General features: G+C 43.9%; 1 protein-coding gene across 2 annotated transcripts in view; it reads right to left on the bottom strand.

Moving 5' to 3' along the window:
• Positions 1-24333, bottom strand: part of LOC121316681 (protein kinase C epsilon type) — a 163359-nt gene that overhangs the window by 106021 nt on the left and 33005 nt on the right. For both annotated transcript variants that reach the window (XM_041251737.1, XM_041251738.1), the window contains exon 2: positions 14293-14356. In XM_041251737.1, coding sequence (XP_041107671.1) covers positions 14293-14356 — 64 coding nt within the window. The remainder of the gene's footprint in view (positions 1-14292; positions 14357-24333) is intronic.

The raw sequence follows: 24333 nt of genomic DNA, 5'->3' as shown, positions 1-24333 counted from the left end.
GCTCCCACCTCCACCACCAGGAGACTACACGCCGCTCCTACCTCCATGGGCAGGAGCAGAGCAGCAGGAGCTGCCTCTGCCTCCGCCACCTCCACCGGCAGGCGCAGAGCAGCAGGAGCTGCCTCTGCCTCCGCCACCTCCACCGGCAGGGGGAGAGCAGCAGGAGCTGCCTCTGCCTCCGCCACCTCCACCGGCAGGCGCAGAGCAGCAGGAGCTGCCTCTGCCTCCGCCACCTCCACCGGCAGGCGCAGAGCAGCAGGAGCTGCCTCTGCCTCCGCCACCTCCACCGGCAGGCGCAGAGCAGCAGGAGCTGCCTCTGCCTCCGCCACCTCCACCGGCAGGGGCAGAGCAGCAGGAGCTGCCTCTGCCTCCGCCACCTCCACCGGCAGGAGCAGAGCAGCAGGAGCTGCCTCTGCCTCCGCCACCTCCACCGGCAGGCGCAGAGCAGCAGGAGCTGCCTCTGCCTCCGCCACCTCCACCGGCAGGCGCAGAGCAGCAGGAGCTGCCTCTGCCTCCGCCACCTCCACCGGCAGGCGCAGAGCAGCAGGAGCTGCCTCTGCCTCCGCCACCTCCACCGGCAGGGGGAGAGCAGCAGGAGCTGCCTCTGCCTCCGCCACCTCCACCGGCAGGGGGAGAGCAGCAGGAGCTGCCTCTGCCTCCGCCACCTCCACCGGCAGGGGGAGAGCAGCAGGAGCTGCCTCTGCCTCCGCCACACCAGCAGAGGGTGAATGCCTGCTGGGTCCCTGTCCACCAGCAGAGGGTGAATGCCTGCTGGGTCCCCCTGTCCACCAGCAGAGGAGGGTGAAGAAGCCTGCTGGTATCACTTCCCCCACCAGCAGAGGGTGAATGCCTGCTGGTATCACCTGTCCACCAGCAGAGGGTGAATGCCTGCTGGGTCCCTGTCCACCAGCAGAGGGTGAATGCCTGCTGGGTCCCTGTCCACCAGCAGAGGGTGAATGCCTGCTGGGTCCCTGTCCACCAGCAGAGGGTGAATGCCTGCTGGGTCCCTGTCCACCAGCAGAGGGTGAATGCCTGCTGGTATCACTTCCCCCACCAGCAGAGGGTGAATGCCTGCTGGTATCACTTCCCCCACCAGCAGAGGGTGAATGCCTGCTGGTATCACTTCCCCCACCATCACGAGGAGAGGAGCTGGAGCTTCCTCTGCCTCCACCTCCATCAGGGGGAGAGGAGCAGGAGCTGCCTCTCCCTGCACCACAAGGGCCAGGACTAGATGCTGGCGGTCCTCAGCAGCCCTTGCATAGGCTGCTGAGGGAAGCACGGGGAAGAACCTCCCGGCTGCAGTGGCCGAAAAGAGGGCCAACACCCGCACCCCAGCTTGTCCTGACTGCCAGCCTCGCTTCGCCCAAGGATGCCAGCCTCGCTTCGCCCAAGGATGCCAGCCTCGCTTCGCCCAAGGATGCCAGCCTCGCTTCGCCCAAGGATGCCAGCCTCGCTTCGCCCAAGGATGCCAGCCTCGCTTCGCCCAAGGATGCCAGCCTCGCTTCGCCCAAGGATGCCAGCCTCGCTTCGCCCAAGGATGCCAGCCTCGCTTCGCCCAAGGATGCCAGCCTCGCTTCGCCCAAGGATGCCAGCCTCGCTTCGCCCAAGGATGCCTCTGCATCGCCTGGGGTTGCCCGCCGCTCTGCATCGCCTGGGGTTGCCCGCCGCTCTGCATCGCCTGGGGTTGCCCGCCGCTCTGCATCGCCTGGGGTTGCCCGCCGCTCTGCATCGCCTGGGGTTGCCCGCCGCTCTGCATCGCCTGGGGTTGCCCGCCGCTCCGCATCACAGCCGGAAGTACTGTGGCCGGAACCCCACGAAGGGGAGCTGCCGGCCACGAAGAAGGGGGAGGAGGTCTGGAGACCGCCAACCCCAGCAGCAGTTTCGCTGCCGGAGGAGGGGGAGGAGGTCTGGAGACCGCCAACCCCAGCAGCAGTTTCGCTGCCGGAGAAGGGGGAGGAGGTCTGGAGACCGCCAACCCCAGCAGCAGTTTCGCTGCCGGAGAAGGGGGAGGAGGTCTGGAGACCGCCAACCCCAGCAGCAGTTTCTCCGCCGGAGATCGTGGGGGAGGTCCGGAGACCTGCTCCCTCTGCAGTTTCTTCCCTGCAGGAAGAACGGTGGTTGAAGCCCCACCAAGGGGAGCTGCCGGCGCCGAAGGAGGGGGAAGGTCAGGAGACCACACCCCAAGCAGCCTTTCCGCTGCTAGGACTACCCTGGCAGGAGAATGCTACCCTGCTGACAGCATTACGACCTGTGGGCCCCTGGAAGCCTCTGGTCCTGGCCAAGGACTTTGGGCGGGACTTTTGGGCTTTTAAGGGGGGAGGTGGCCATTGAGGCCATGTGTGCTTTGCACAGGAGGGGGTATATGTAACAAAGTGCCCGCCCCTGTGTATATTATCTGTTATGTGTTGCGTGTGGTGTGTTTAAATGTTGGTGTATAGACATTGGTACACGGGATATAAACGGGTCTGTGTAACACGAGTGTTTAAAAATGTATATGTGTATTTAGGCACGAGGACTGCACAGCACTTCACGTGCAAGTAAAATGTAGTAATATGTGAGCACGGGGAATTGCACTTTATTAATTCACGTGCTGGGATTCAAGTGAATAATTAATTGGTAATTGAATCCCAGCACAATAGTATATATAGATGCACGTTGGCACATACTGGGGTTGGGTGTTCGGTGAGCGGAGAACGGGATTGGAGACGGAGGAAATAAGCAGCAGCAGTAGTAGTAATAATAAGAGGAGAAAGTATCCGCTCACCGTGTTTGTCAGTGTCTGTCCGTGCACCGTTTTGTTAAGTTTAGTCTGTTTTTGTTTGTCTATTTATTTTGGCGTAGAGTGCCGTGTCCTGTGTTTTTCGTGTTTGTTAAACCTTTTATTTTGTATTAAACCGGCGCCAACAGGCGTCTTCATCATTTCATTTCATCCGTCCTGTGTTTTGTGTATTGCCTTACCTTTCCTGGTTCTGACGCCGCCCACTTCGGCCGTCTCTGTGACAGTTAGTCATGTGAAGCAAGGGTAATTCATGTAAATTCAATTATGTTTTAACCCCATTGCAACCCAATGTGTCTGCTGCACCAATGTACACTTAAGTGTTACACCTCAGAAGGTATTATTTCTAAAATATCTAAGCATTTCTATGCACTGAAACCCTATGACAGTGAGATAAACTGGCTTTGCATGTTGTTCATTGATTGTAATAAATGCAGAACATAAGTATTAGTTAAAATAAAATATCTAGGTAATGATGGGTAAGGAAGGTCATGTTTAAATTGCAAGACCCCCTAAAAAAATAATGTATAAAACACAAACAACTACCCAATAAAACTGACACCCTACAACTAAAGTCCTAGACATACTGGGTGCTACTTTAAGCTTTCTACAATTTCTACAGTTGCACTTGTGAAAAGGGTAATTGAATTCAGAGTTTAAAAATAAATAAATCTCAGTCTGTTTGAGCAGTTTGCAAGCCTGAGCACAGACAGAGCGAGTGAGCGAAGGAGCAGTTGTTTTGATAGTTTTCAATCATTTGCATTGATCTTTAAACACCAGGAGGGCATGCAAGAATATCCAAAAAAATAAAACAAAACAAAAAAAACAATACTCTGTAATCAAATAATTCTGCTGGAGCTGCCAGTGATCACCCAGTGAGAGAACAGTACAAGGACACAGAGGAAGAAGGAAGCAGTCTGAGTGCATGCCTTACAAAGCCTGCTGACATCACACTACCAGCTCTTGGCTTTCCATGCCCCAGACTCCTGAGCTCAGCCACTGTTGACCGCTGTTATGAGTCACCAGCACGTTTACAGCCACCCCGGACGAAACAAACATCCATTACATTGCATGGCTGCCTTAAATGCCATCGGATAACAGCAGGGGCCTGCAAAACAACTAGGAATGGTGTTGTGCACTGCCGGCAGCCGGTGCATTTCTGAAGCAGTGTGGGAGCAGGGAGACAGCTAATCAATTACAAGAAATCAGTAGCCATCAGTCAGGGCTGTGGAACAGCTCGCAGGAAAAGGAACAGCACCATTAACCATAAACCATTCAGCTACAACAAGAGGATGCAGCAGGGAGTGTTGCAGCTTATTAAATTAACTGAAAACAGCATCATACAGCAGCTTGGTATGGATGGGAAATAAGCAATGTGTTTCGATTCACTTTGTATCAATCTCTGTTTCAGTGATCACATGCCAGTGAATTGCTTTCACATACCCAGTTTAGCTCTAATGTTGTTTAAGGTAACAGATTCTTAGATTAGTACCAATCTTGGTCTGTGAGTGGCATTTCTTACTGTACATCCACAATGAAAATAAGACTCCAATTGCAAAGTAGTTTGGTCCATTCCTGGTTTTAACCTTTGTGGAAAAAAATACTGTATGAGCTAAAGTACTTCCATGTCTCTTTGCAGAACAGCATACAAGGAGGTTAAGTGACTTACTCAGGGTCACACAGCCAACTGTAGGCACAATTCCCATTAAAATTCTTACAGGCCCTCTCCTTTGATAGTTATTGTAACGCCTGATTTGTCAGAAAACATTTTCTAGAACTAACACCACCTATCCTCAATCAGAAATCAAATCCATGCAATACATTCTGACAGTCCTCTGTTGCAGGCCACCAAAATAAACTGCAGCCAAACTGAACTCAGCACTGTGCAGTGGACAGACCATTTGATTGTGCTGTATCTAGAGGGACTGAACCCTGCCATGCCTGCTCCTGAATGACTGTAATCCTCTGTGATGGGGCACTCCCCGCCTCTGTGTATATTATGGGTTATGTTTGGTAGGACGAGCGAGGTGCCTTGTGAGAGTGCGTGACTGTCAGCTGGTAATTATTGAATTAGGCGACAGTCACGCAGATGATTAAATCCGTGCAGAATGTGACTGCAGGGTTAATAGGATAACTAATGGCTAGTTAATCTCTCAGTCTCCACTATAAGAACCTGCAGCTTTGACTGATCGGGATGGGTTGTCCAGAGGAGAAAACAGACAAGTAATTTCTATGCGTGCTAGTTTAAACTAGCACGATGCTTGTTTTATTTATTTCTGCTGTGTCTATTTGTTTTTGGCCAAGGTGCCGTTTGTTTTTCTAAAAGTGTTTTAGTCTGTTCAGACCTTTTATTTTTGTTCCTTTTAAATAAATGTGCCACCTTGCATTAATTTAGCCCAGTGCTGTCTGAAAGTGTCCATTCTCTTCCAGGTCTGACGTCACCGCACAAGCCAGCCGGCCACAATCAAATAGGCTGTTTTCAGAAGGAATGCAGCAGTGCATGCTGCACATACAGCTCAGAGGCATCCAGACTAGGTCAGAAACTTTTTATAAATGTATCCGAAGCAGTGTTTTAGTTGGAAGAAACGACAAAATGAGTACGCAGAAAATGGCAGCTAAGAACAACAAAAAAAAACCTGACCTTTTTGAAATGTTCTTCAATTCTTCCAATGTTTGTCTTATCTACCCTGCATGTGTCTGCTTGTGACTGCTTCTGTCTGCTTTCTATTTCTCTTGCATCATCAGGACCCCCCATGTAAACAAGGGCACAGTCACAATGGCTACTTCTCTAGTTAAATAAATCAATACATAAATAAATAAAAGGACTAATAAAAAGCTGTCCGGGACGAGAGCCAGCTCAGTGTTACTGTACATGTCTTTTGAGTTAGTCCAGACTGCTGTTGGGAAGGTGCTGCAAAGAATTAGCAGGAAACAGGGCCGGGGCGTCAAGAAAGCTGTCTCAGTCCCACATGAATAACCAGAACCCCTCCGGACTATTGCTTGGCTGCCTTGGCTCCATCTCCAAGGCCTCCTTCCAGATCACTCTGAGTCTTATAATCACAGTTTCTTTCTGCTGGAATGGCGCTTAACAGCACAGGGCTAGAGACATGGAAGCACTTTAGCTCATACAGTGTATTTTTGAATTCCACAAAAGGTTAAAGTATTTCTTTAAAAAAAAAAATTATATCACTCACAATAAATAAAATACGGTGTCTGAATGGGATGACTTCATACTGTAACTGAAGAATTACTAGAGCAGGTTTCAACTGGATTAGACAAGTGGTTCCCCCTGATATTTCAATAAACAAGTCATATTATAACATGTTATACATGTTATTGTTTGTGTTTGTTTAGCACGTCCCTTTAATAAGCTGCATGTTGGAATGATAGGTGCTACAGTGTCGTCTTCCAGAGATGCCACTGGAACTGACTCTGACATTTGGTGCTACTTGTGTTTGTGCTTAATAAATGCTCAGTAAATATTCTATATTTTAAGCTGAAACACATGTCCAGTTTTGTGTGTTTACTATTACAAAAAGAGTAACCTGAAAAAGACTGAACAGGTTACTGGAGCAAAAATAATAATGTTGCCTTGCTTCACTCAGTCCCCCACTATTAAACAAAGTTAGGCGCCCCTGGTAATGACAACAGCTAATAAAAATAAATTCAAAAATTCAAATATTCGTCTGCATTTTGTAAAGAAAGTTATTCATTAGAATAGAAGCAGCTGCCCTTTCTTTGTATCAGTGACATCAGGGGCAAGTAGAGCATGCAAGAGGAGGCCTTCGTCTCAGTTCAGCTCCTCCTCATGGTACAAAGCAGCCCCAGCTCAACAGAGGAAGCTGCTAGTCATTGAGCTGCAAAAGCAGGAGGAGAGGATGAGGTGCGTAAAGGCAATTTCCCAGGCCAAGCAGGGAGAATGGACGAGATGAGAGAGTGTGGAACAATGCAAGATCGGCTGGCAAGACCTGTGCACAATGGAACAGAGCAGGATCATTTTCCTCATCAGGCCAACATATGATATGACGAGAGGATCCGTGGTGTCTTTCGTGTTCATCGCCTGCTACATTTTGACAGGATGTAAGGTGGGTCTTAGCCAAGGACGGTTTACTTAGCATCATGACCAGGTGCTGCGATGTTTAGCCTTAGCATTGGAAGACAAGCGCAGCATGACCAACAGGTTGCCACCAATGTCAGCAATATATGACACACGAAGAACAACATTCCTCCATCCAGGGGAGCAACCACCAAGAAAAGGTATTAAAACCAAAACTAGGACAACTGGAATCTGTAGAAACTGGAAAATGCTGGCAGATGTTTGTCAACGGCTTATTTTCCCACCTGAGAGTGCCACCACTAACCTTCAATCTGACATTGTCTTGTGGTCTGGATCAGCATGCCCTGTTCATCTGGTGGAGTTAACAGTGCCATGGGAGGATGCTGTGGATGAGGCGTATGAGAGGAAGAAACTTCAGTATGCTCAGCTAGCTGCTGAAGCGGAACAGCGCGGATGGAGAGTCCGAGTTTACCCAGTGGAGGTGGGGTGTCAATGATTTGTGGCACACTCCACAACCTGGTTTCTCAGAGACATCGGAGAAATAAACAACGATACGTTCAGTACATCACGTCACCTCCGCTGGCCTGGCCCACTACCCTGATGCACTGATGCTCATTAATGCACTCATCCACCTTCCACAATTGTGCGTGAATAGTTTCAGATGCTTAAAGGAGACTTCAACCCTGGGCACCACATCCCCTGGGGTCTCAATCAAATTGAGCAGAAGTGGGATGAACTTGAACAATGCATCCATCATCCTCTGCCTACCTCGCTGCATGAACTAAATAAAATATAAAACAACTGCATAGTTTAAAACCCCATTCGTCACTTTACAGCACCTTCCAGTGCCAGGCTGTGATCAGGGAAATCAGTCTCCAAGAGCGATATTAGGTACATATCCTAATAAAGTGGCCAGACAGTATTGGCCACTGAATGCATATCTGCATCAATAAAAACTAACACAACATCATTCCTCATTTAACATGTACAGTTATGAAGATTAAAAGGTCATGCCACTTTCAAAAGCCAGGCAACAAACAAGCCAGATAAGAAAAGTGACACGGATATGTTTCGAGCTTAATGACGCATTCAATCATTGTTGAAACAGCACGTTTCCTCCCCTAACATCACTAGCATACTTGTTATCCAGACTCTCTCTTTGTATTAGTCTTTGTCTTTGTCCAACAGTACCAAGGTACCGTAGATTACTAATTCAGTTATTAAAACTATACAAACAAGAGGTCTGCTTACCCCTTTGTGATCCAGCAGAGTGAATGCATTATTTACATGATACAGTACAGCATAAATTGCATTGATATTCATCAAACCAGTATTTCACTATTCTTTTCTTCCACCACACATCATTATCTCGATTCCTTTCACAGATCTGCATGGCATTATAGAGCACCGACACATCAAAGCTGCAGCACTTAACATTCAAATTGGAAAGAGTGCAAAGGGCATGGCCAACACTGCACAGCTGCTCAATGCCACTCACATCTCTATTCAGTTTTCCTTCAGAAGAAGACTTTTCAGACAATTCATCCAGCCAGTTGAATTCAGGAATTATAGCTTTCATTCTGTGTGGAGCTTTTAGAAAAAGTGCAAAGCAAACTTTGTTCAGCTGTGTTAAAACCACCCTAACTATTCTTTTCCCCTAGTACTGTACATTCACTGTGTCGCTAGATTATTATTAATACTAAGACTACCACAACTAACAATAATATTAACAATACTACTATTACCACCACTAATAATAATAATAATAATAATAATAATAATAATAATAATAATAATAATAATGTTACATATCACGGGGGAAAGTGTCCCCAGGGGCATAACACTGTGTTAAAATGTGCTTGGCCAAAGGTTATGTGGCTCTGAAATGATGATTTTTTTATTGGACAACACCAGTAATAGAAATTATCTTAGAGAATCATAGAATACAGCTCTGCAACAAAACCAATTGCAGTAAACAAGTCTGCTCTCTCTACACCAATGAGCTCACTATGACAGTCGTATCAGTGTAGGTGAGAGGTAAATGCAAGGTCAAGCTTTGTAAAAACAAAAATAAATAAATAAATAAATAAACCACACACTACCACAGCACGATACTCATGAACGAACCCGCGATCGAACTTAACCCAGACAATCACAGAACACAGTTTTGTACGAAGCTAAAATGTCAGAGCGTTACATATTTATCACATGACCCCAATCTGGATGTCATCTTTGGTCAAGTCACAGTGAAGTGTTAGACTTTGCTCAGGGAGGGTCCATGGCACTGCGTGCACTTATAAAAAGTGAAAGCAGTCTGATTGGCTTGTCCAGGCCACTCTATAAAGTTATAATATAATATCATTATAAATGATTGTCGTAAAGGCTATTTTAATGCTAGTCCCTGGAGCACGAAGAAATGCAGGTCTTAATTTAAAAATTTAGAAAATATTGTCTTTTTTGTATTCTGTTATGTGCATGTCCTTCATGTCAGAGCATAACCCTACCCAGACCACATATACAGCTCCGCCCGGCCAAAAGTTTTGCACCACCTAGAATTTTAGGATTGAGACATAAAAAAAAAAAAAAAATATAATATATATATATATATATATATATATATATATATATATATATATACACACACACACACACACACACACACACACATATATATATATATAATTTTTATTTTATTTATTTATTTATTTTTTTTAACATCATGTAATCAAAGAAACTACAAAATGATATCGCTAAAGTCTACCGGAAACCACAATAGTAGCACAGTACAGTATTTAACATCAGATTTTTAATCTGTCAGTTTTACGTTAAGTATGTGGAACTACAAAGTGGTATGTAATTCAATATGTTAACGTAACATTATTCAGCAGGTTTCATACAACTTTATGAAGAAAAATTAATGAATTCTATAGGGTGATGCAAACCTTTTGGACACAGCTGTATATGGAATTTCATATTGTGGGTCAGGAGTCAGTTAGTTTGTTCTTAAACTGACAGAACAAGAAGCCTTAATCTTGAAGATCACCGCTCAGTTTAGCACAGACTAACCTTCCAATTGTATTCTTAAAAACATCATTTAGAGAAAAAAAATAAAAAAAGGTCTATTCTTTTTTTTTCTATTGCACGTGCAATATGCAAATGCAAGAAACGTATTAAAACATCAGATTACAGTCAACTTTTATTGTCATACACAATACCAGCTCTTGATGAATCAGCTTTGCTATGGTTTTTCTTACAGTGTGCTGCTGATCTTCATAGTGGTGTTGTGCGCTTGTCCCAGGTTGGTTTCTTCTTGTTTGTGTGCTAGTAGACAAAGTTCCAATACAGCTGACATGCCAATTTGGGGGAAGCCATGATGTGGGGATGTCATTTACAGCCAGCGCCCTTAGACACTTCAAATAACAGGGTGTTTGTACGAGCACCATGGTTTAAAACCATGGCAAGGAAACGAAGCAAAGTCAGTTACACAACACAGCAGAGTATACACCTCTCATTACCAAGCCTTCAACAGCAGCGGCTGCAGCAATTACCCCCTTGAATTGTCTTTCTTTATTAACTGCAATTAATGGTTGCTTGCATTGTTAATTCCTACCCTGTCAATTTAACTGTGAACCAGTATTCTGCTAACAACGAATTGCTGGCCCCAGTCCAAACAACAACCCTGACTGATAAAAACATAGCTCCCTTTAAAAACAATTTTACAAGCCTACGTCAAATTGACCCAGTTCTTTTTGTTACTCTCCTAAGGAAAGTTGTATCCAAACATGTGTCCATCTGTTCCAGAAAGCCTGCTGGGTTCCACTTACTGTACAGAATCTTGGGCCGAAGACAAGACTGCCTGCGAAATGGCTGTCCTACTGAACCTTGCAATAGCAGGTCCTGTGTTCCAGGAGTCCGATGCATTCACAAGTGCGTGTTCATAAACATGGACATGGTTCTGACTGGTCACGAACCAGTTCAAGTGGTTATAACCTTCAGCAGAAAACGGCAGTGCCAGTTACAGAAGTCAAAAGCATTACAATTAAAAACACTTCAGCAAACACAACTACTGCAAATATCGTTTGAAAGCATATATAACATGGTCACATTATCAGAACTGCTTTAAACTGCAAATAGTCCCCATGGGATCTAGGTCATTTGTTATACTTTTTTTTAAATTCTTATTTATATTTGTGGTTTAGTTTTTTTTTTAAAGATTACTCTCAAGACTCTTATTTCTAATCAACAATTAAATCAAAACAGTATTATATCAAACCAGCACAGATAATTATGTACCTCGTAAGCAGCTGAGCAATGTTGAAATGTATCAAGAAAATCTTTCGATTGTGCTGATGTGTAAATGGTAAGTTACTGTTATTTTATTAACAACAATGGTCTATTTTGGCCATCGTGAAGACAAAGGCCTTTAACCCCCTCCCTTCCTGTTTCTCTGCTCTCAGACTCAAAGTCTTCACATTTAATCCAGGGCTCAATTTATTAGCTCTACTGCTAGGCCCAGCTAGCTGCTGAAAAGTAAACACAGCGTCTGGCTGACAAAAACACTGTACATCACCGTGACACAACACCAACACATAATATCAATAGAGGTTTAAATATGAAATATATTGCAACACCCATCAATGTCTGGGTACAAAAAAAAAAAAAAAGGTATTAACAAATGTTGCTGCAGCACGATTTACTGTCTTGAACCCCAATGACCGAACTTCTTGGGCTATAGCACAGGAAGTTTGAAAACTACTGTGTTGGTGCTTATTTTTATACATAAATTTTCAAAACTAAATCAAATCGAGCTGCATCTACTGTGTTTGAATGCCAGGGACAGCCACCCAACACGTACGCGTGCACACACACACACACACACATAAAACATTAAGGGAGCTGTACAGAAAATAATATTATCAAAGCTACATAAAATGGATCAAAAGGTTTCAAAGAATAAACTGGCTTAAATAAAAGTTCAAATGAATACCTCAGAGCACTGAAGGTGCAGTAACTGTAATGTGGTTTATCACTGTAAGCCCAACGTTTTTCTTGCACATAAACGAGTTAATACGTGTGCCCATGTTGTGTTTTGGTACGGTTTAATGGAAAATGAATGCAACGATCATTAGCTGAACCTTACTGCAGTACAGTCGGGCTGCTAAAGTCACTGCTTTGTTAAGATAATACTCAAACATTATTTGTTTACTGCATTGGCCAAAGAGCGACAATCACTTTCTGGGCTCTAATATTATTTAAAATCCAAGTGAATGTTGAAATATTTCTTAATTGTTAATGTAATTAACCCTATACCGGTATGTATTGTAAAATGCAGAGCTCCCCTTAGCTCTGAGCTGTAGGTACTGTGCTCTTTGTGTCTATCTTCCAATGAGAATGCTTCTGCTAGTAGACTGGCATTATGGAAAAAGTGAAATGCACGAGATCTTAAAGATGAAGCGCCCTTGGGTTTAAAAGATCAGTTTCGATTTAGTAAGGTTGTTGCCTGATGTCCCACTGAGGATATAAATTGTAGGTATTTCTTATAAAATGTATCAACATTAAAAGTCATAATCCATTCAACAAAAATCTAACATTAGCTACGTAGTAGAAGCAAAGCCTAGGACTTTCTCTATGAAGTTGGAATCGTCACTAGAAATAATGGCCATGTAATTAATGTAACACTATGTAATTTTCATACTGGACTTAAAAAAGGACCCTGCAGAATGTATGCAAACTAGACTGTAAACAGGTACTTGATTAAGTTGAGTGCACAGAAGAATGAACTATTTAAGAATAGTAAACAGACACCAACAGTATTGTGAATTCCAAACAGACTGGGGGACGCACAGCATGAAGGTGCTGATTTATCTACTTTTCAGAGACGACTGAGCACAGTGTACAGAGGATACACCCTACTTTTATATTCTGGAAAATAAAAAGTCAGAGTGCTGTAGTTTCCAACAGTGAAAGAATGAAGTTGCCAGCTGAAAATGGTTTTAATATTAGCAGTAGTAGGTGTAGCAGAAGATTTACAAACTCCCCACACAGTAACCCGTAACGATAGCAAACACACCATAGGATACCACCAGAAAACCCATACGGTATCCCTAGAATACTGCCATGTAAAACTGTCTTCCTCAAAGCAGAAGCTGAGCAGGTACAGTATGGCCACTGTTTAACTGTTCAAGTGTAACGCTGGTGCCTCTTAATGATCTATGTTATGGTCATGCTGTTCAGCAACCCAACAGTACGCAGCATGCAGCCTCCCTGTCCGCTGAGCTGATGCAAAGGCACTCAGTGTTTTACTGGACAGCATTTTGCCCCACTGATGTCCATCTGTCAAGGCAGGTTTTCTTGTCTGTGAATCAGCGTGAGACTACAGAATTGATCACAGGTGATTCCCTGTGGCAGCCAGAATAATACTCACTCAGCTTCAGTGAAGGTCTGTCTACAATCAAACAGCAATTAGTTCTGGTAAACAAGTCCTGTATCTCTTTAATAAGAGAGACTTGAAAAAGCTACCTGAACTGTCACCATATGGTGACCGTGGTCACCATGGCTACACTAGAACCCATGCCAAATTCCATATCCTTCTTAAATAAGAAATGAGTTAACATCTGCAAAGCCAGTATGATTTTTCTAACTCGAAAACACAACATAAAAAGAGGAAATCTCTAAACCTTTTATAAATAGATAACTTGGGAGCAATAATATTTACAATAGCCAGCGGTCTGCCAAGGTTTCCTACAGAGGACGCTGTGCCTTGCCTTTCATACAGACGACCTGTTGTTTGTCTTTCCTTGACTGTGGGGTTTATCACACAGCTGCAGCTCTGGAGGGTTTGGCAAAGCTCTGCCTGACTCTCAGTGCACTCACTCCAGACTCCGATCACACCGTGGCCCTGCCATGCCTCTACACAGGGACCTCTGGGCTGCATGGCAGCAGATAAGTCTATTCTCTTTTCCTTCAAACAACTCGCATAGTGGTGTGCAGACATGTATTAGGATGTATAGGCGGCTCAGCTGTAGATAAAACGCCTGCAGCCTGGGCTAGTGCTAAACAAAGATTAGATACCAGAACCATCTGTGTACAGTATAACTTGGCCTCAAATGTGACCAAATGATTCTAGTTAAAAAGCTGGTTAAGATTTTTACTATTCTGATCCCTTAAGTTTAAAACAATACAGAATAGTCTTTAAGAATAAAGAATAATAACAACAAAAAAAGTATTTTAGGAAGTCAAAATGCAAGCATTCCGCATCTGCCAGCTATTCCAAACAATTGTGTCAAACCTCGACCTGTATCTTCCAAGACAGTGCCTGCTGTCTCAGTGATGATGTTGAACCTGATATTGGGACAGCTTGTCTCCACCACCTAGAACTGCTTTTCACCTGGAAACAAACAGACAGAGATCAACTAGCTCCCTTTCTGCTGTAGTACAGTGATCAGCTCATCAGCCTTACCTTCACTGGAGGATCCGGAGAGGTCAATAATAACATACACTCTTCCTTCGGGCTCCAGGTCTATCTGCAATATAAAAAACAAGCAGAGGACATCGTTAGAAGAGCATGTGAAATATATCACTGCACGATCCTTTCCACTGAATGTAGTGTAGTAATGAACAGCAGGGGGTTATTAAGAGTTAGAGGATGGATGGGTTTAGTTTTAAAAAACTAAAATGTTCTCATTGAGTCATTTGAAGACATTTAGCAAAACTATTCATTAAAATGGATTGAAATATTTCTTTAGAAAAGTTTCTTCACCCTTCCATTTCACCCTGGATTACAGCTATGGCCAAAAAGTTTTGCATCACCCTATAGAAAAAACATATTTTGCTTCATAAAGTGGAATAAAACCTGCTGAATAATATGTCTCAATCCTAAAGTTCTTTGTCTCTTCAGTTTCTTTGTAATGGAGCGCTAACCTCTATACTTTTCACAGGAGAAAGGTCTCATGTGGAAGTTGTTTAAAAAAACATTCAATGCCACCTAGTATAAAGCATTGCAATGCACAATGTTAAAACAGACAGAAAGTCAAATCTGAAATGGTGACAAATGAACTGCTGCCCAGAAAACAAGTTTTATAAATCCTGTTCAAATTTACTATACTTTTTTTATGTTAAAATATACATGTTACATCACGATGCCCGGAGGCTCTATGAATAAAGCAGAATATGTAAAGCAAGACATTTAAATGTATTAGCTTCTTCTAATGCCTTGTCTTCAGAAGAATAATTCATGGAAACTGATCTGGTATTGGTAGCTGGAGTTCAAAAGCTCCTAGTCTTTTTGATTTCTAAGAGCGGCCTGTGAGGTGTATGCTAATTAGAGATGCTGGAGATCTTTCTGGAGCCCTTGAGACCCCCGCTCTCAGGAGCACAGCACCGCCTGCAAGCAGAGGGAAGGTCATTAAACACAGATCTTTCTGGAGCCCTCGAGACCCCCGCTCTCAGGAGTACAGCACCGCCTACACACAGAGAGAAGGTCACTAAACACAGATCTTACTGGAGCCTTTGAGACCCCCGCTCTCAGGAGCACAGCACCGCCTGCACGCAGAGAGAAGGTCACTAAACACAGATCTTACTGGAGCCTTTGAGACCCCCGCTCTCAGGAGCACAGCACCGCCTGCACGCAGAGAGAAGGTCACTAAACACAGATCTTACTGGAGCCCTCAAGACCCCCACTCTCAGGAGCACAGCACCGCCTGCACGCAGAGGGAAGGTCATTAAAACACAGATCTTTCTGGAGCCCTGGAGACCCCCGCTCTCAGGAGCACAGCACCGCCTGCACGCAGAGGGAAGGTCATTAAACACAGGGTTTGCCGTGCACCCCTGAGGTGTTCCACTGTTACTGGGAAGCCATGATGACATTTACTGTAGAGCAGTACATTGCAATCGTTTGCTGACACACAAATGGAACCAATCAAAAGCTGTGCTATACATCCCAGTGCTTTCCAGAGATAGGAAGAGGGTTATGATTTACAGCAGCAAAGTGGTTGCACAGCTGAGCAGCTTTCACAGATTCACGGCGGCTGTGTGGTGATCAGTGATTGTGAAGAGTTTTTTTTTTTTTTCAGTAATGTGTTGTAACTTGACTGTCAGTCAAGGCAGGCCAGGGGCAGAAACAGCAAACGCTCACAGACAGTATTGCTGGTCAGGGCCTTCTCGCACTTTTAATTACACAAACCAAACACAGAGGAACAAAATAATACTTTCAGTAAAACACTACACACATAACTCTTCAGAGCACCCAAGAACAGCTATCACAGTAGCTTTCTCTTATTCTATTTGTTTCCTTCTCCTTCTCCTTTCTTCTTTCTTTTCCTTCTTCTCCTTCTCCTCATCCTTAACCCACACCAAACACTCATTCCTCTGTCCTTTATAGGACGTGACCAGGGGTAATTTGCAACCAATCATTCCATTACCACCTGGTCATATTCCACACTTTTCCAATCACACCGCAATCACTCAATGAAACACAATTTCCATCGGCGCACACCCACACACGTGCACCCATGTACAGCCTCTGCTCTGCACATATCCTCCCCCTACTCTGTCACAACTGATAATTGTTGATTATTAGCAGTCTGACGTTCCAGATGCTGCCAGCACCTCTTTTTGTTCGCTATGACATACGATTAGTATGGATTTGCAGCAAGAATTCCAGCTCCCAGCCACGCCGCCTTCTTCTACTTTTCTTGCTGATCACGATCAGGCCCCTTTCGTTGCAATGTAGACTGGAACCTTAATTTAGCTATTCTGAATAAATAACGAAAATACTGAACTTCAAAATACATACATTAATTCATAGAGAGAGTTGGTTTAATTAAGAGGTCTGATTGGAATCCAAATGAACAAGTCGTCCTGATTTTTGTAAAACCTTCATTTAATTATTCACATATCCTACATCCCGCTTGTTCGAGAACAAATGAAATCTCTGCAAAGTACTGATCATTACTGGAGCTATCAGAATGAAATGTGAAGGTAGAACTATACACACGCTTCTTCTGTTAAAGGTCTGTTTAAAACTAACAAAACAATTAAAGTCAATATTTAACATTTTATTTGTATTATTTATTTGCATTGTATATTTCCATCACTTTGAATATGAGAAATCAGATCATTTACATTTTGTCATTGTGTGTGTTTGCAATTATATACATCATAAATAACTATTTGAAAGGTGTTTTACCTGAAGACACATATAGATCAAGCATCAGGCTTAATCTTTGACTAGTGCTGAATTACAAACTGCTTCAGTCAGTCTGATTTATTCAAATCAGCGTTACCTTGAACTGTGAACAACAGTTTTCTTTCCTGTATGTTTTCACGCCTGTGAAGCTGGACACAGCAGACTGAGGTTCTCTTTATTAAAGACAACCTTCTGATAAGCATAGCTGAGATTTCAGGAGAGTTCAGCAGCCTAGTAGCACCGGTACAAGGACTCTGCTAGTACTGTGCAAACCAAACACTTTGAACACCTCTGCTTTTACCAACGTGCTCACATACACCAGCAATATTAAAAGCTGTGAAAGTGTTACATGGTACACAGTTTTATTTTATTACTTGTTTATTTTACCAGGTTAAAATGCTTTGACAAGGATATCTCTTTTACAAGGGTGACCTGGCAGCCCTGGCACATGTAAACAGTTACATCATGCACTCACACTTAAACATAATTACAACATCACAGAGGTAGTAAGGGTTTTCAGATCGTCAATAGATTACTTTAATTAGGCTCTGGGTTATTACCTCTTATGAAATGTTTGTTTTGATATTTTGTGGCAATATACAGTGAAGCTGGCAGGTTTGTTTATCATTCTACCTAATGTGTTTAATGTACCGTAAGCCTGACCTTTAACAAAGTGCTTTACTTCAACTATGTGGAATGTAAATGAAATGGTGCACAATAAAGAAAACACAACCTTGTGTGTTTCTGTATGAGAGGCAGATTGTCAGAAACAGAAAGCATTAAAATACTAAACAAAATAAAGGAATCTGTGAAGCCCTGTAGCATATACAGCCCATGGCATTCTGCAAGAAGCACAGCCCTGTTAGCAATAGTGGAGTTCCATAGTACAAACAGTATCTTCCACTCACTTGACCCATTAGAAAAAGCAAGCCGTGCTCCAGTATTTCACAGAGATAATGTTGCGTGGTTAACCTAGCCCTGCCCTGCCAAGCTCCCTTGAGATACACTGCAGCACTGATATTACAGTGCAGTTTGACTTCTCCACCGGCCAGATTACTTAACAAGACGAGGGCCTGGTGTATTATTGAATGGATTCCACGAATTGCCATGGATACCAAAGAAAGCTTCAATCAGTGATGTACTTTATGCAATGGGTCTATTAATCCACCGAATGCATGATGACGTTATCAGCGGTGTTAACAAGCAAGCTATTGACACATTATTTAAAAGTCTGTTAATGCGTCTGGTGTGTTTGTTTTTTAGAGAGTTCGGGGAGTCTAGCATGTCAATCACTCCTCCCAGCTAACCCTCTGACTTTGACTTACTTTGTTTATTTGTTGTGCTTGACATCTCAAATATAGTTGTATTAGAAGGTTTGTGTCTGCAGCTGGAGCAAGGTGACAACGGTCAGGGGTTTAAACATTCATCAAGGGAGAATGAAATGCTTGAAGTCCAGTCAGTCGAATGAAATCCAGCGACAGGAAGCAAACCACAGTTCGGAGGATATCAGCACCCCTGTCATAGATGTGAGGAAGACTTGCGTGGATACAACTAGTGATGAACCTAATATTTGCGAACCCGGTCAGGCGAATCAGCGTAAGAGAGAGAAGAACCTCAACGGACACAAGCGTGGAGTTAAATAGCCAAGAGCTTGTGAGAAAACTGCGTGGGACACAGTAAACACGGATCTCTGTTTTACTTTGGAAAGGTTAAATGGAACATTTGAAAAGAAGCTGGATAAATTTGGGGACATCATCTATGCATATAGAAGCGAGAGGTTTAGAATTGAAAAAAGGAAGGAAAAAACTATTCCTGGAAAGTCTAGACGGCAGCAGGAGATTTAATGCTTAGTTAGAGAAAGGAGGCAGTTGCGGAAGCAATGGGGAAAAGCAGAACTAAGTCAGAAGGAGGGACTTAATCTGTTACAAAGGGTCATAAAAGATTGCGCAGAGCTGAGCGCCTACAAAAATGCTACAAAAAGAAAGAGCGTGCAAGAACTAACTTTTATAAAGATCCATTCAAATTTGAGCTGGAGAGATATTTGGAGGAAACACATACAGATTCAAAAAGGCAGGACCCTATGTCAATTCTTTCTGATATCCTACTTAACAATCCACCCAAATACCAAATGGATGACTGTGAACCTAAGTGGAAAGACGTAAAGCAAGCTATGAAAAAGCAAGGGAATCATCATCTCCAGGGCCTAATGGAGTTTCATATAGAGTGTACAAGAGTGCTTCTGGAGTTCTACGAATCCTGTGGAAATTGATGAAAGTGGCATGGGAAAAACAAGTTGTACTAAGAGCATGGCGTCTAGCAGGTCGAGTCTTTATACCAAAAGAAAAAGATTCTACAAGCATCGGTCAGTTTAGTCCTATTTCCCTATTAAACATAGAAGGCAAGATTTTCATCAGCATTATTGCTCAGAGATTGTCAACCTACCTATTAAGAACTGCTTTATTGACACTTCAGTACAAAAAGCAGGCATTCCAGGTTTCCCAGGATGCTTAGAACACATCAGCGTAATCTGGCAACAAATTCAATCAGCAAAAAAGGAGAGGAAGGAGCTCCATGTGACATTCCTGGATTTGGCTAATGCATATGGTTCAGTGCCACAGGAACTTCTTTGGGCAGCATTTGATTTTTTCAGCGTACCGATGACAATAACAAATTTAGTGAAAGCCTACTTTGCAGATTTGCAATTTAGTTACATGGCAATGCCCAGAAGTTGGAATAATGGTAGGATGTACCATTTCTCCACTGGCTTTTACCATGGCAATGGAAGTAATTATTAGGGCATCAAAATGGGTAGTGGGAGGAGCGCGCTTGGCTTCTGGAATGCGACTACCACCAATTCAAGCATACATGGATGACATGACAACAATGACTACAACAGTAGCCTGCACTAATTGGTTATTGGGCAAATTAACCAATAACACTGAATGGGCACGATGCAATTCAAGCCCACTAAATCAAGGAGCATCTCTATAATTAAAGGTAAAGTAGTAGATAAAAGGTTCTACATTACTGGTGAGCCAAGGACGGTTTACTTGGAGGCATGACCAGGTGCTGTGATGTTTGGCTTTAGCATTGGAAGACAAGCGTAACCTGACCAATAAGTTGCCACCAGTTCCATCAAAGCATTACACACAAAAGACAATATTCCTCCGTCCAGGAGAGCAACCACCAAGAAAAGGTGTTAAAACCAAGCCTTGCCCAGGACAACTGGAAGCTTCTAGAGAATGGAAGATGCTGGCAGATGTTGGTCAACGGCTTATTTTTCCACCTGAGATTGCCACCATTAACCTTCGACCAGACATTGTCTTGTGGTCTGGATCAGCATGCCTTGTTCATCTGGTAGAGTTAACAGTGCCATGGGAGGATGCTGTGGATGAGGCGTATGAGAGGAAGAAACTTCAGTATGCTCATATAGCTGCTGAAGCGGAACAGCGCGGATGGAGAGTCCGAGTTTACCCAGTGGAGGTGGGTTGTTGAGGATTTGTGGCACACTCTACAACCCGGTTTCTCAGAGATGTTGGGTTCAGTGGCCAAGAGTTGCATCACACAGTGAAGAACTTATCTGAAGCAGCAGAAAGGAGCAGCAATTGGCTGTGGTTGAGATGGAAAGACTCTGGATGGAGATCTCAAGCACAATAGAAATAAAGCAACGCTGATGTACAGGTAAGTAAGCTGGGCTGAGCTGAGTGGGGGATTGAGGGGGGTGATGCTGGGATGCCAGAATCACTGTTGAGCCCTCTTGAGGTGTTGTGGGCTAGTCGACGAAACACTGTGGACAGAAGGTGCCCGCTTGAAGACCCCAGAGATGTACCCTACTTAGCTCAATCCACACGGTTGTTATGCTGAAGCGCTGGGGAGACCGCACTGGGTTGATCCCCGGAGCCAGCATCGCAGCCGTTGTGTGTGCTGATACCCTGGGGAGGCAAAATGAGCTGATCCCTGGAGCCAGCATTACACTTCAGCAATCAACACCAGACAGAAGGACATCTGCATCATCAGATGGAAAACAACGCAAATGGATTGAGATGCAGATGGTTCACATTAGTTTACTGCAAAGCTACGTCTTAGTTGGTGCTTATCTTGGCGAGAGCCGAGTTCAAATCAGCATGAAGTTCAAAATCTACTCTCATGTAATGGAAATCAGAAACTCCCACCACTAGCATATTGCAGAATTCCAAAATTTATAAAAAAAAATAAAAACCTTGGTAAAAGCTTTAGTGAGTGCATGGGACGCTGAGGTGAATAAGCACACGCACACACGCAGCCACACACACATACACTGGCACTGACATGCTACTTGGTAGGAACCAACAGGCAGCAGGTTAAAGATCATCACTTTCTGGACAGAGATGTGACAGGCTAGCACACAGAGCACAGCAATGAGCTTGATGCGAGCTGCAGGTGCAGGGGAAGCAATAGCGCCCCCCACAGTTCGTGTGAGGATTAGCCTCTGCAGGTACAGGCAGGGCAGGGAGATCCTCTGAGGAGCGCCTCCTGTCACTGAACTCACTGATCTGTGACAATGCCTCTCCCTGTGTGCTGCATCAAAGGCAGGAAACTGATAATTCAAATGTAGCAACAATAATGAATGTGGTCTGCAAACTGAAGCAAGAATGTGCTATCTTCTTCTTCTTCTATTCAGATACTGTTTTATCATCAGAAACAAGGTGCAGTTATCTCTTCTTGCATCTATCTTCATCAATCAAAGTTGCACAAAAAATATATATTTTTTATTTGCCAGCTTTTATAGCAATCTCCAAAATATACTCTGAACAGTAGCACAAACCGATTACAGGGATCAAGCTCCTCACAGAAATCAGGTGCTGACAATCAGGTGAGGGTTATTGGCGTCAGTCGGGCTAGTTTACCATTCCAGGTGAAACAGGTGAAGAAACAGGCACTTGGATTTGTGATGATTGGTGCTTTTCGCAGACTGTGGAGAACAGGGATCAGTACAATGAAAAAGTAGCTAACCATGACCTTCTGTACTTCGACTGTACGCAGAGTCCTGTGCTTGAGGGCTCTGCAGAGCGGATGCCATCTAAAGCTATTTACTGCTATTTAAAGTTAGTTATTTTCCCTGAGGCAATTGTTTTTAACGTATTTGGATGGAATATTAAGCCAGTGTAGAGAACGAGTTCTAAAAGCACTTCTGTGCTGCTGAAAATGTTATCAACCTGTGTACTATGGGAAACACAAAAAGACTGTGCAAATTCACTGTAGTAACAGTTTACATGGGACCCTTCAACAGGTGTACAAATGTGCTACTGAATCAAGACGTAAATCTAGTATCTTTTTGCAAAGGAAATACTTACAAGATACCCCACAAGTGATGCACTCGTGAAGTGCTTCTGACAATTTGTTCTCAACAAGGTCTGAAACAAAACCTTGGTTGCTGTTCCCAAAGGGAATACTGTGAGTGCCAGCATCATTCTGCAAGCACCGCGCTGCAGTCCACTCAAAGGCACAACATTCAGAGATTCAAACCAGACTAGAACAAGAGTCTCTCACTCAGCCATCATGTTTGGAGTCAGCATAGGTATAATAGTATACACCAAGAACTAAGGACAGTAAGTAAAATACAGTCATTTTGTTAAAACTCATGTTAATATTACACTGCAACAAATAACAAATATACTCTTTCACAACCAAGCACTGCACATTAATTAACCACATAGCCAATACACACGTTTTTGCATGCCATGTCTGGTTAAACTCACCAAAATCCAATGTTAATGAACTGTTCTCGACCTGTTCTAGAAGCATTCATCTCATACCCTGTCAATGAGCTGTTCTAGAAGAGTGCCTGTCATACTCAGTCAATGAGCTGTTCTAGAAGTGTGCCTGTCATACTCAGTCAATGAGCTGTTCTAGAAGTGCGCCTGTCATACTCAGTCAATGAGCTGTTCTAGAAGTGTACCTGCCATACTCAATGAGCTGTTCTAGAAGTGCGTCTGTCATACTCAGTCAATGAGCTGTTCTAGAAGTGCGCCTGTCATACTCAGTCAATGAGCTGTTCTAGAAGTGTGCCTGTCATACTCAATGAGCTGTTCTAGAAGTGTGCCTGTCATACTCAATGAGCTGTTCTAGAAGTGCGCCTGTCATACTCAGTCAATGAGCTGTTCTAGAAGTGTGCCTGTCATACTCAGTCAATGAGCTGTTCTAGAAGTGTGCCTGTCATACTCAGTCAATGAGCTGTTCTAGAAGTCTGTGTATCATACTCTCGACACACACACCCACAATACTAGATTAAGCCAGCTGTGTACAGTAGCCCCCCTACAGGTGATGCTGTCAAGCAGACATCGAAATGGTGACAGCCCCCCCTTTCCTGTGACGAAACGAACTTCCATTCACGTGAGGCCTTCACGTGACACTTTGCACGTCTCACAGGAGCCAGCCACAGACCGCTGAATTAAGAATGGGAAGGAAGAGGAAGCGTGTGTGACTGAGAGAGAAGCACTGCTAAATGATTTACGCAATCTGATAGTAAAGGCCGAGGTGAATGGTGGTGACAAATTTTTGTATTATTGTTGAGTGCAACTACTGTAATAGGACGGGATGTGTTATTTGGTTTTCTCCTAGTCTGACTTGTTTACAAATCCAGGATCCTCAATCACAACTGTAACTTGACCTAAACCTCTGAACTGAGGAGGTGCTTCGCTGGGAATAGAGGTTTTTGTCCTTCACGCGTGTAGGGGTGCTACTGTCGAGAGCACCATTGTCAAGCCACCTCTGATCTACAGACTAGACTTTAAGAAACTGCTACAGTACGTAGGCTATTTCTGTTGATAAGGTCTTTTCCTGAAGACTTCTGACATTCACCAGAACCACTGTCATGAAAAAAGTAATTTCTTCTAGCAATGCGGCATGACTCCCAGTCATGAAGCCGGTTCGAGTCCAGGCTATTCCACCACCAACCGTGGACGGGAGCTTCGTGGGGGTGGCACACAACTGGCTGAGGGCCACCCGGGGGAGGGAGCACTTAGGTTCGGCCAGGGTGTCCTCAGCTCACCGCACACCAGTGACCCCTGTGGTCTGGCAAGACACCTGTAGGCTTGCCTGTAAGCTGCATTGTCCTCCGACTCTGTAGCTCTGAGGTGGCTGCACAGTGGGCCTGCAGTGTGAAAAGAAGTGGTTGGCTGATAGTACGCGCTTCGGAGGACAGTGTGTGTTCTTCACCCCCAAGTCAGTATGGGGATGGTAGCGGTGAACTGAGCCTAAAAACAATTGGACATTTCAAATTGGGAGAATATGATAAAAACAACTGGCGATTACTAAATAAAAAAGGCATATTGA

This window comes from Polyodon spathula, chromosome 6, assembly GCF_017654505.1.
Source record: "Polyodon spathula isolate WHYD16114869_AA chromosome 6, ASM1765450v1, whole genome shotgun sequence".
Lineage (NCBI taxonomy): Eukaryota > Metazoa > Chordata > Actinopteri > Acipenseriformes > Polyodontidae > Polyodon > Polyodon spathula.
The sequence above is the reverse complement of the archived record's forward strand: the minus strand, read 5'-3'. Positions and strand labels throughout refer to the sequence as shown.